General features: G+C 33.3%; 1 protein-coding gene across 2 annotated transcripts in view; it reads right to left on the bottom strand.

The window, feature by feature from the left end:
* The window catches only part of Ccni (cyclin I), a 28,063-nt gene that overhangs the window by 4,715 nt on the left and 10,463 nt on the right, over positions 1 to 12,885 (bottom strand). For both annotated transcript variants that reach the window (XM_026403163.2, XM_026403162.2), the window contains 4 exons: positions 6,280 to 6,408; positions 3,237 to 3,311; positions 2,969 to 3,109; positions 2,436 to 2,666 (listed from right to left, as the gene is read on the bottom strand). In XM_026403163.2, the coding sequence (XP_026258948.1) occupies positions 2,436 to 2,666; positions 2,969 to 3,109; positions 3,237 to 3,311; positions 6,280 to 6,408 (576 nt within the window). The remainder of the gene's footprint in view (positions 1 to 2,435; positions 2,667 to 2,968; positions 3,110 to 3,236; positions 3,312 to 6,279; positions 6,409 to 12,885) is intronic.

Raw genomic sequence — 12,885 nt, 5'->3', positions numbered from 1 at the left:
CAAGAGGCAGTACAAAATTTTGGCTTGGGAGGGGGAAAGGCCAGGAGGGAGAAGTTTTGCCTTTCAAACCAGAGAACACTCACCATACCTTGTCCCAAATGCAGAGAGGGCAAACCTAGTGATTGTGGCCTCTTCAAAGCACAAAAATGTCTACAAATGGACCCTCCCCCTCAAACCAAGATGCTGGGAATCATGTCAGAAGTAATACTGGCACTGGGCTGGGGGCTTGTCTACTATGTGCAAGATCCTGAGTTTGATCCCTAGCACTGCCAAAATAAATAAACAATATTATTATTATTATTACAGGCATGATCTCAGTTTGATGCAAAAATATGCTATATGAGACCAGGCCTTGTCACAGGTCAATTACGAAGATATTATACCTGGTGTTCCAACCTGAACAAAGGTGAACTTAGCCAAGATAGAACTGCTACACAAAATTCCAAAGTCTCTACCAAGTTTTGTGAGCTTACTTGTATTGGTTTATTATCTTCCCCATTGCAACTTGAATTCTGCATGTAGCAGAAACCTTTATTTCTTTTAAAATCATTGTTTTCCCAATGTGTAGATCACAGATTTCTCAATAAATGTTTGTAGAATATAATTGCTAATATACTCATATAATGTATATGAGAAAGAATGGAACAGTAGTGTTCAAAGTATGTCCAAACAGATTATAGAAAGGAAAACATTCTGATCAGTAAGGACTCTGCCCCCAACAGGTCTCTGCCCTGAATGCTTATTACAAAAGCCACTTTTCTACTCTATTCTGGGATTGTATGTATAAATTTTGTTATAAGGAGAAAGGCAAAGAAAAGGTTCCACTTCTAAAAGAAACTCTGAAAACCACTGGACTAAATTATTTAAGAGTGGTGTGGTATGGAAAAAAAACACTGGTTTTTAGTCTTCTTCACTAGTTAAGTTCTATGTGACTCTAACAAAATCCAAAGTTCCCTAGAGTTGTAAAATAAAGGAGTTGATCTAAGAAGATCCTGTCAAACGTCAAGTTTATAATATTCATTCAGTTAAGAAGAAAATAAATTTCAGTAAACACTTTCTTCTTTTAGCCCCTCCCAAAATATACAAAAGGGAATCAGTGGATTCCCCAGGGTTCTTCAATAGAGAATAAGTTCACAAAGCTACAGAATTTACTTTGCTATTTACAACATTCTTATTTATGCTTCAAAATCTGCTCTTTCTTTATGACAATAACACTTTACATAGCAATTTTTTTCTGTACTACCTTGGGAATAGACTCATAGGCCAATTCAGGAAGCATTTAAAGATAGGTCACGTTCCAATAAAAAAATAAGATAATATAGGAGGTTTTCTATTAATGCCTATTCCCCAACTTCACAGTCCAATGTTGATGATTAATATTCAACTTTACTTTCCAACACCTGATGCAGGCAAAGTCAATGTTCTGGTTCATGCTATTCATTTGTATGGTAGTTTATGACAGTTTCTAAAACTCCTCACTAAATAGCAACTACCTCTTAGGATTTACTTTCATTACCCATTTAATTCAATGGAAAGAAACACTCAAGTTATTTCAATCTAAGATATGGTATTTATTAGAACAACGTATCTCCTTTATAAAAGGAAAACAGCCTGTTATACTACATAAGTAGTACAACAGGCTAATATATTGGTCTGATCATCCTTTTTATGAAAAGACTCAGTTCTTCTCTGCTCACAACCTACGATCCAAAATTCTCAGAAGGTAAGGTTTTAGCACTGAGATACTTCTTAAGTGTCTCCTAATTTCAGAGTGCTCATCATTAAAGATCATCAATAATATCCTACCGAACAGCAAATTCAAGTATTATTTTTCTTCTATGTTTTTAAGCTCAGAATTTGTCTTCTAAATAAAATCAATATAACAAGTAAGAAAATGTACTGCTAAATGAGAATAAATAGACATAAAAAGTGAAAGGGAGTTCTTCAGTCTTTTATTTTAAGGGTAGGAGTATGGTTTGCAACAGATCTAAACTTGATGAATTCTACTTAGTGATATAATGGAACCAGTAAGGATTCCCTCCAAGTAACTGATAACATATAGCACTATTACTAACTTGACATTTGAATGAGAACTTTCTCCACTAAATCTTGAAATTTTGCTTAGATGGTTGCTGATTTATCAACCTACTAACAAACTAAATACAACCAAAGTTACTTTATATAAAATTAAAGGAGAATATATTGAGAATCTTCAGTTTTCAAAATTCTTAGATATTAAGTAACCTAGAAGGGTTGAAAATAACTAAAAAATGCAAATTTTGTAAAAGAAAAAAACATCTACCCCACAAGTTTAAAGTGTATAACCCTTTCTTCTTTTCTACTCTAAATAGTTTACCTTTACAGATTAGAAATGTCTTATGTACCCCAATAAAATAAAAACAAAATGAATTCTATTTAATCAGACTGGCACCTACCTGTGCTTTCTGAAGCAGTTCAATTGTAAGAGGAAGCCAATCAGGAATCAGTTTCTCCATTTCCAAACTAACCATGGCCAGAGCAAGCATGGATCCTTTGAATTGCAGAAATTGGTTACAGGCCATACAGTGAAGTAGTTGTTTGGTAAGGACCGCCAAATGTTGAGATGGGCTCAATTTGGGCAAACTGAAAAGTAACTGAGGCCTAGTTGACACGGCAATGGCATGGAACTGAAAATAAAAAGAATATTATTATTTTAATTTTATTTAAATGTGCAGAAAATTATGTATAAAAATTGATGTAATCTCCTCAGGTATTACTCAAGTTCTAAATTTGCAACTTTAGCTTCAGAGATTTGACATATATCATACTTTCTAACTTTTCCTTAGCTAATTTTAAATAGTTTTCCTAAAAATCAGTACAAAAAAAAAAAAGAGTGGGTAATCTCTTTCAAATTACAGAAAAATTTTGGGTATAATTTATATATTACATACATATTCAAATATGAAACTGAAAGACTAGGTATAGTTACAATGTGAAGAAAATCCAATGGTGTGGCTGTGTGAAGATCCCAATTCAATTTATCCAGAATAATTCTCTCCATTCTCAAAATTTCAGATGAGGAACACCCACAGAAACTGTCTCTTGCCAATACCTTTAGTACTGGAATTTTCTATCCAAAGAAAAGGGGAACAGGAAGAAGACAGAAATAAATTCACGTTAAATTTTTGTCTTGGCAAACAAAAGGCAAGTTAATAAGAGAAAAAAGAGAAACAACTAATCTTGAAAGGATTTATTACCTCATCCTCTTCAACAGTCTTGGCAGCTAGGAAAAAACAGCTGATTGCAATACAACTCAAGTATTTTGGGTGGGCCTAAAATTTTGAAAAAGGGGGAAAAAAAGCACCTTTAGTCATTTTTTAAATAGTTTAAAGTTTGAAAACTAAATATGCTGACTAAATATGCTGAGACAAGTACACACAATTCTATAGAATTCAATTTCTACCAATTCCTGTCTAGCTCAGAGCTAACTTAACATCACAACCTTAGGCATGAGCTAGTCTATGGAAATAAAATTATTCCACTATTGAAAAGTTTAACTAACCATAGTCAGTTAGCTTATAAAGTCAATCTCTACCCAGCAAAATGCTTCATTTTACAAGTATTTAATAATGTTTCCCAAATTTAAAAATATATTTGTGTATGCATACATACTTTTAAAGTTAGATAGCCAAAGAGAATAAAACTAACAAAGTATTCATAAGATAATATACAAGGTATTATGGAAATTAAAGAAAGAAAAAATATAAAAGACCATAGTAACTAGCACATTCCAAATGCTTTAAAAAACTATGATGCTAGATAAGTAGAAATTTTCTAATTCCGTGCACATATGCATCGCACACACACACACACAAACACATCACACACACCTACTTCGTAAGAAAGAAAAGGCCCTAAAAAGACATACAAGGTTAGTGGTAAAAAAAATCTTTCTTGGGTTTAACACAAAATGACTTGAATTTGCCTGTTTTCCTATGTATAATAAAATAGGCTCATGTTCAAGGTGTCTGCCAATGCAGCACCAAAATGCTATTTTTATTAATTCAAACAATTTAGCCATATTAAATTCAAAGATGTACAAGTTAAATAACAAACAGTATGACCTGTTTAAACACTTATTATAAACTAATATAAACATACCAATGTTTATATTATGCTTCCGCATAAGTGGTGCACAGCCTACAGATCTTTCAATCCTTTGTTCACAAGAGAAATAAAACATGGTTCAATACTATAAACATTTGAAAATAATTATTAATCAGAGCTTTAGAGTTAAAAAGTCATGTCCAAAAATAATATCATGTCTATCAGGTTTTCCTTTTAAAGTTGAGAAACTAGTCTCAGAGGTTAAGGGACATGACACTGGTAATCTAGAAAGTAAATTTAATTTTGTTACTAGGACAGTTTTCTATGGGTTATTATTTCTCCAAGTATATAATACATAAAATCCTCATCTCTGAAATAAACTGAATTCTTTACAAAGAAAAGAACCTAACAACTCTAGGCAAACACTACTACTTCTAAAACAAGGGTACCAGTAAAAAATTTATTAATAAAAAGAATCCCAATTTTTTAAGGAAACATTTTCATTTTATTTTTATGTGGTGCTGAGGATCGAACTCAGTGCCTCACGCATGCTAGGCAAGGGCTCTACCACTAAGGGTCCCAAGCCCCCAAAAAAGTTTTTTAAAAAACATTAGTTCTCAGTCTGATTATATATATTACAATCCATCTATACAGTTTATTTTGAGCCCAGGGCCTTGAGTACACTAGACAAATACACCACTACTGAGCCCCATCCCCAATCTAGACTTTTTTGTTGTTGTTCTTTTTAGATATGCTGACAGTAGTTTTTTATTATCTGCAGTGCTGGGGATTAAACCCAGGGCTTCATATGTGCTAACAGGCAAGCGCTCTACCACTGAATTAAATCCCTAGCCTCTCCTTATTTTTAAGGGTTTCACAGTGATTTCTGCTGCTAGGATTGAGGCTCCCTTCACTACTGCAGCCCTTTTATGGTTTTTGTCTAAGTGTCTTTAATTTAAGCTACATTTTAGACTATTTCAATATAGATTAACCATACATAACCATCTGTAAATAAGGTTATTTGATGTTAACATGATTAAACCTAATAAGAAATATTTAAAAACAGGATTATATTTGGCAAAATTATTTCTAGAATTTCCAAAAATGTGTTTAAAATCTTCAGTAAACCTAAGAATTTTTTATGGTAGAAGGAGCAAGTTCATTACCAATTTTGAAAAATATGCAACCCAAGAAAGAATGCTAACTTTGAAAACTCAACTTTCTATGGAATTACCTGTGAAAGAAAGGTTAGCTATAGGAAAGGGAAGAGGGTAAAGACAGAAGACAGAGATAAATAACAGCATTCTAGCTGGGTGCGGTGGCACACACCTGTAATCCCAGCAACTTGGAAGGCTGAGACAGGAGAATCATTGAGTTCAAAGCCAGCCTCAGCAAAGGTGAGGCGCTAAGCAACTCAGTGAAACCTGTCTCTAAATAAAATGCAAAATAGGGTTGGGATGTGGCTCAGTGGTTGAGTGCCCCTAAGTTCAATCCCTGGTACCAAAAAATAAATAAAACCCACACTCACATATACATACAACAAAGTCGTTTTATGACCTCTTTATATCCCCAAGTATGTTTCTGGAAAGTATTTACATATTGTCCAGAAAAATCACACACTATGCATATTTAATAAATAAGAATGACAGAGAAAAATGTGCAAAAAACTTGTTACATTTTTTTAAGTCTGATTAAACTGTCCACCTCTAGTACACCAACATGTTAGAAGATGGCTAGACACTCTGCCAATGCTATATGGTTTGTACTAAATAAAGAGATCAAAATTTCAGCAACTTGGGAAGCTGAGACAGGAGGATCCCAAGTTCAAAGCCAGTCTCAGAAATTTAGCAAGGCCTTAAGCAATTTGGTGCGACTCTGTCTCAAAATAAAAAGGGTTGAGGATATATATAGCTCATTAGCGAAGACCCCTGAGATCAATCCCCAAAAACAACAAAATTTCATAGGGTAAATATGAGTTATGAGTATTTGTAGCAAAAAGAGTACAATTAGACACACAAAATTTTGAAAATAGAAGACATTATATCTTGACATGAGTATATAACACCATTATCCAAGAAAGTTCTTCATTTATACTTTATACCATGTATACCAATAACCTGTGGTTTAATATCTAAACTCTCAAGGAAAAGTTATGTGTAAATATTAAATATTATTAAATATTAAAATATTTACCTTTACAGTAGCTAAAAATCTGTCCAAAAGACTGCTAGCAAGAGCAAATGTTTCTGGGTAAAGGTTGAATTGGTACTTGAGTTTGGCCAGCCATTGAATTACTTCATCTCTCTGGGATGGGGAAACATTCTATACGGGAATAATTAAAAAATAAAATTAAAAGACAACAAAGTGTTAGTTACCATATGAATATAATTTAGAATTATTTCTCATAAAAACTTATGTTTTTATTACAGAAAATACATTTGTACATTAAAAATGTCTTTTAAGATTACTCAAAATCAAACTTGAGATAAGTGAAGATAAAACTTTGTGTACTGGTTATTGCATTTAATATCAATACCAATATACTTTTACTCTTTATTAAAATCTTTACTACATCACTTCAACAGGTATCTACTTTAATTAATGTTCAGGGAATATATGATTTTAAAATTTAAACAAATTAATATCAATTAATTAATTTAAACAAATTAATATCAATTTTATAATTAAATTTTCCCAATTCTTGAGAGTAAGAATGAATTTCTAAGGCAGTAAATAGCTATTAACTTATGTTAGGAAACATAAATGGACTCAGATAACAGAATGATAGCACATTATAAAATAAATCAGTAGTAATAAATGTTAGGACAACAAATAAATTCCAGTTAAAGATGATGGGAAAACACTGAAATAGAAGTTGACCTGAACTGAATTATTACTGGGAAAGACTGCCATAAATACAAACATTTTGCTTTTGTTTTAACATCCCTACATGTTTGTTTGTTTGTTTTTAACTCCTGAGGCTTAATTTTTAGAGGGTAACACATTCTAAAGCATCAGTGATTTAGATACTTACTCTTTTGAGTTTCAGTCATTACTAAACAACAACTAGTAATAATCTAAAGCTAAATGAAAAGTCCTTATGAGTACCACTCCTACAAAAGTTAAACACAACAGAGTATGTGGAAAAGACTATTTTCAGTAAGAGAAAGTTCCAGACAAGTAGAGATAATACAAGCATTGCAGTCTTTATCACTGTTTCATTTCATCAAAATCTTTTAAAAAACATTATTTCTCATTCCTTGATCCTTTAGTTGTCAACTTTATGAAATTTATTCCTTTATAATACAAAGATGCATTAATAGCCATTGAACACTATATATCTAACAATGTATCTCCTCAAAAAGGAATTTTAGCTGTGATTTCTGATTTTTCTTGGCTTTCTCTAGTGTTATGAGGGAACATATGGCTTGCTGCTCATTATAATTTCTGCCAATGCATCTGCTAGTTTCTGTTCTAATTTTATTCCAACTCCTCCTCCTTGACTTCCTGTCACTTCACTTTTTAGCTTTGGCACAACAAAGTAAAGTGTTCCTTTGTGTCAGCCAAACCAATTTATCACACATAATTTTTACACCTAATTCTAAACTCAATTATAACAATATTTTGAGGTTAACTACCACATAACACTTTTTGTTCACTTACCTTTGGAATGACCCTGCAATAACGCGTTAAGAAATGTGGAGAGGTAGGCCATAAAAAATGTCAACAAAATATGGAAAGAGGTATGATGAGGTTGCAGGAAAGGGGACCTGGCCCAGTGTAGTAGTAAAACAAGAGCTTCTTGAGATAGAACATAATTTGTAACTTAAAAGTGAGGGGACAAGGTGATCATTGTAGCTGCAAGAAAAGGAGTCATGGTGTGGAAGCCTGTGAACTTTACTCTGAAGGATAGAAATGATATCAACCTGAAGGCAATAAAATTTTAGTTAAACTCCTCAGACTTGCAAATCACATCAAGGATGACAGAAGAGATTCCTACAAATCATTCTTAAGAATAGTCATATCATTCTATGAATCAAGAAGGGGAACAAGAACTTAAGGTAGTTCATGAGACTAAAGTTATAGGCTTGATGGGTTCTTGCTGTATCAGAGTAGCAGGGGAATTTATGCCCTAACGACTATTGTTTGATATGAAAGTAGAAAATGGAATAAGGCCATTATTAATATTCTGAGAAAGGCTATCCCTATCACAAAAAGAGTCTGAAAAGGGCAGCAAAACACCACTGTCTTGGAGCTATGGTTTCTCTAGGTAAGAGAAAGATATACAGTCTTGCAGTTAGGACCCGGATCAAGTATCTGTTAACATGGTCCTTAGTTCTATAATAAACCATATTTCTATAGAGCCCCAAGATGCTTTTCTAAGATCTAGTTCTACTCCTAAAGATTGCTGGGAAGTGAAAGCAGTCACAAAACTTCCAAAGGAAATTAACCATTTAAGAGAAGGAAAAGCAATATCAAGTGAGCCAGCAAACAAATCAATAAAAATAAATTCACAAAAGCAGAGGTAGGTGGTTATATAATCTGATCAACCTGAGGAGGCTTTTATTATGTTTAAAGGAGGAAAAAATAATTCTGAATAACAGACTAAATTAAATAATATCATTTGATATTTGATATTAAACAACAAAAAGTTTAAGTAGTATCACAAAAGATGACATAATACAACAGAACAGTTATATGGAAATTACCATACCAAAGTTAACTAAGTGATTTACCACATAAAGCACACAGAATGAATACTAATTTTTTCCTTTTCTACCTTTAAGCTACCTGATTCTCGGAGGACAATAAAGAATTTATGAAATATCATATAAGAATTTACCTTTTAAACATGATAATCATGAAAAAAGATCACAATAGGACCAAGAAAGCATGTCATCATTAGCCAAAATTAGTAGCAGCAACAACAAAAACCCACAGTTTAATAAGACACTCTTACTGAATACTAACCTTAAGATCACTTTATCAAATCCAATTCAAATGTACTAAAACCAGTAATATTACAAAAAAATTAATTCCATTAGGTAATTCTATTTCCATTCATCTAAATGAAGAAAGGATGAAAGAAAGGAGGAAATGAGCAAACTAGATAATATTTATTGATTTTATCAATGGAACTTTTATATTTTCTTCTTTCCATATGGATTGCTCAAACAAGGTTAAGAGAATTCAGTAAGGTGGTTGAATAGCCAATCTCAAGGAGAATTTATATTGTCATCAACATGGTAAAACAGACTGCTATATTTCAATAAATCTATATTTGAAGAATAGTAAATTCCACAAAGAAAAGTAGAAAGCGAATAATTGAGTAAAAAAAATTCTAAAGAAAATCTGTACATAATTCTACATGCTTCAGGTCTTTTTCATTAAATATACATCCTGCTCAACTTTGAACTCTAAAAGGTTGGCCATTATCTCTTAAGATTAAAGTGCATACAAATCCCTCCATCACCAATCTTTCCAGTCTCATATACTTTCCATCATTTTCTGCCTTAAATTTCATGCTCTAATAGTACTTCTATTTGATTCTTCCTTGTTCTTACCAGTGCTCCTGTGCTAATAACATTGTTCCTTCTAGTTGGAACACACACCCATCTTCACTTCACCTGCTTTATATCTTTCTATGCTATTTCAGTGGTCATTCTCTACCACTTTTCCTGATAACTCAAGAGCAAAGTACCTTCCTGTGTTTTCACAGCATCTCATTACACCTATTGTGTTCAATATTTTTTTAATAGTTGTGTTCAATATTTTTAAAAGATTATATTTCTGCTTTTAGTTATGATTAAGTAAGTGGCAGCAAACCTACACCCCAACTGAGAATAACTAGAAAAGCTGCTACAACAACCTATTTTTAAAAGATACCAGAACTACTGGAACAACTAAGCCACGAGGAGCCAAGATTCTGGAGAGGGAGTAAACAAAAAGAGATGAGTCGACATTCTGTAGTTTTCTTTAGGATGTTTTCCTTTCCCAAGGAGGGCAAAAGACTAAAAATAAACTAACAGAGCTTTCAGAGTTTACAGAGCTAGAGTCAAAATTTGAAGATTCGATGAGCCAAGAACCTAGTGGGGAGTGGTCAAAGATCTATATGCCATTCTCAGCTGATTTTCCCCCTTTAAGACAGTTTTCTGAATGAAATACTGAAGGTAGACACAGGGAACTTAAATGCTAAGCAAAAAAACCCTGAAAAGCAATCATGAGTTTAGAGGACAATTTAACACCCTTCAGGAGGAAGGGGGTCCTGGAACAAACTAAGCTCTTAGCTGGAACCTACAGATTCACTCTAGGAATTGGGGCAAACCAGAGATAGATAAAACCGTATCCGACTGCAACCCAGGCTCCCATCAGTTCAGTCCCTCCTCAGAGTAAAGTGTTGGCTCTCTAAAAGAAGGGATTGGATTTTCAACTGAAGTTTCAACAATTTATATAACACAATGTTCAACATTAAATAATAATTATTAGGCATGACCAAAAAAAGAAACAAATTTTAAAAATAGGCAAAAAGATCTATATTTTTATCAGAAAAGTATTTAATATAAGAAATTAAAGTAAAAGGAGAATAGATGAATTTACACAAAGTAGAAAGAGAAAATAAATAATTTTAAGAAAATAAGTGTACAATAAGGAAAAATCAATAGAACTGAAAGTCTAATTGGCAGATCTTTAGCAAGACTGAACAAATAAGAAAAGCATAAATTGTTAATTCAAAAATTTTAAAAGCAGCACCATTATGAGGTCTTCAGATGTTAAAATTATGGACAAATTCACATAAATTTGAAAAATGTAGATAAAGTGAATAAATTTCCTGAAAAACATAATTTACTTAAATTGAAAGAATAAATGAATAGATGTCAGGCCCAGAATCTCTATTTTTAAGAACCCTTTTGGGCAATTCTGATACATTTAGCACTACATATAACCCAGTGATCCAAGCGCCTGCGTTTTAAAAGCCAGATGTGGTAGTGCACACCTGGAATCCCAGAAACTCTAGAGGCTGAGGCAAGACAATCCAAGTTTGAGGCAAGTCTCAGCAACATAGCAAGGCCCTAAGAAACTTAGTGAGACTCTGTCTCAAAATAAAAAATAAAAGCAGCTGGGGATGTGGTTCAATCCCCAGGGAATTTTTTCCCAGTACAAAAATAATTTTTAAAAAGGGCTGGGCAATGTAACTCAGTGTTTCACTACCACATGCAAGGAAATTCAAAGTCAAATCACTAAGAAATTACTATAATATATTCTATCATAAGTACAGAAAGCTGTAAAAGCACATAGAGAAGTTGATAGGTGTATATAGTCTTGCCTGATCACAGTGTCAGTAAGTATGTGTATCACTTACTGAGAGTAAGTGAAATTAAAAGAGAATTGAGAGAGAATAACCTCAAAGTAGAGTTTAGGCGGGGAAAAGGAAAAAAGGAGAAGGAAACTAGAGTAAATAAGCATAAAAGAAAGCTCTGAAATATTCAATTTTTCCATTTTTATTACCAGCACTTAAAAAAAAAAAGAAAGAAAGAAAAGAAAAAAAAGTTGAAACAGTAGAAAAGCCAAAGGCAATCCCTGACAGTAGCAGAACAAAGGAATTAGGACTAAAATAGTGTTCCTGGGGGGTTATTCTGGCAAGTAAGTCAAGCACCCTTAGCTCTTTATATCCCCAGCCCCTTCTTCCCTATCCCCACCAGACCAAGTTCACCCAAATTTTACTAATAACTTCTACTTGGCATTATTTAAGGCAATTCCTTAAGAAGTGGGTTCCTCCTAGAAGTTTTAACACTGTACTGTTCTAATGTTACCTTGCTAAAATTTGTTAAATCACCTATAGAAATAGGCCAGATTAATTAGTAATACAGCAACAACTGCCTTCAAAGACTATGTGTTAAAGTTTATGATTACTGAAGTAAGGAGTGGTAGCCTGCGCTTACAATCCCAATCCCAGCTACTTAGGAGACTGAGATAGGAAGACTGCAAATTTAAGGCCAGTCTAGGAAATTTACCAAGACCTTGTTTCAAATAAAAAAATAAAAAGGGCTGGGGTTGTGGCTCAGTGGTAGAGTGCTTGCCTAGCATGTGTGAGGCCCTGGGTTTGATCCTCAGCACCACATATAAATAAATAAAATAAAGCTATTGTGTCCACCTTCAACTAAAAATAAAAAAATCAAAAGGGCTGGGCTGGAGATATAGCTCAGTTGGTAGAGGGCTTGCCTTGTATGCACAAGGTCCTGGGTTCAATCCCCAGTACCATTTAAAAAAAGGGGGGGGGCTGCTGGTGTAGCTCAGAAGTTCAATTCCCAGTACCCCCCCAAAAAAAGTTTATCTTTTTTATTATTGTTGGTTACATACAGACTCTAGGATATAGCAGGAGAAGGAAGAAAGGTAAAGTTCTAAAAGCAATGGTTAAAAGACTATGAGGCTCACTAGCATGTCATAAAATACAAGCAGGAATTTTTTTCCATTGTTACAGGCCCAGTTTATAGAATAGTGTCCAGAATATAGCAAACATTCAATAAACATTTAAAGAAATCTAAAACTCACACATATAGACAAAAAATTTTTTAAAAAGTATAAAGGTAAAGGTTTGAATTGTAACTTATTAGCTAAAGTCTTAAGCAAATTAAATAGTATTGCTTATTTCAGAGGATTAATCACTATGTTAAATCACAGCATATATAAACCAGCTGCGGAGGCTCAAGCCTGTAATTCTAGGGGTTTGGGAGCCTGAAGCAGGAAGATCTTGAGTTCAAAGCCAGCCTTAACAACTTAGTGAGGCACTTAGCAACTCAG

Source organism: Urocitellus parryii, chromosome 10, assembly GCF_045843805.1.
Source record: "Urocitellus parryii isolate mUroPar1 chromosome 10, mUroPar1.hap1, whole genome shotgun sequence".
Classification (NCBI taxonomy): domain Eukaryota; kingdom Metazoa; phylum Chordata; class Mammalia; order Rodentia; family Sciuridae; genus Urocitellus; species Urocitellus parryii.
This window is presented reverse-complemented; position numbering and strand designations above follow the sequence as displayed.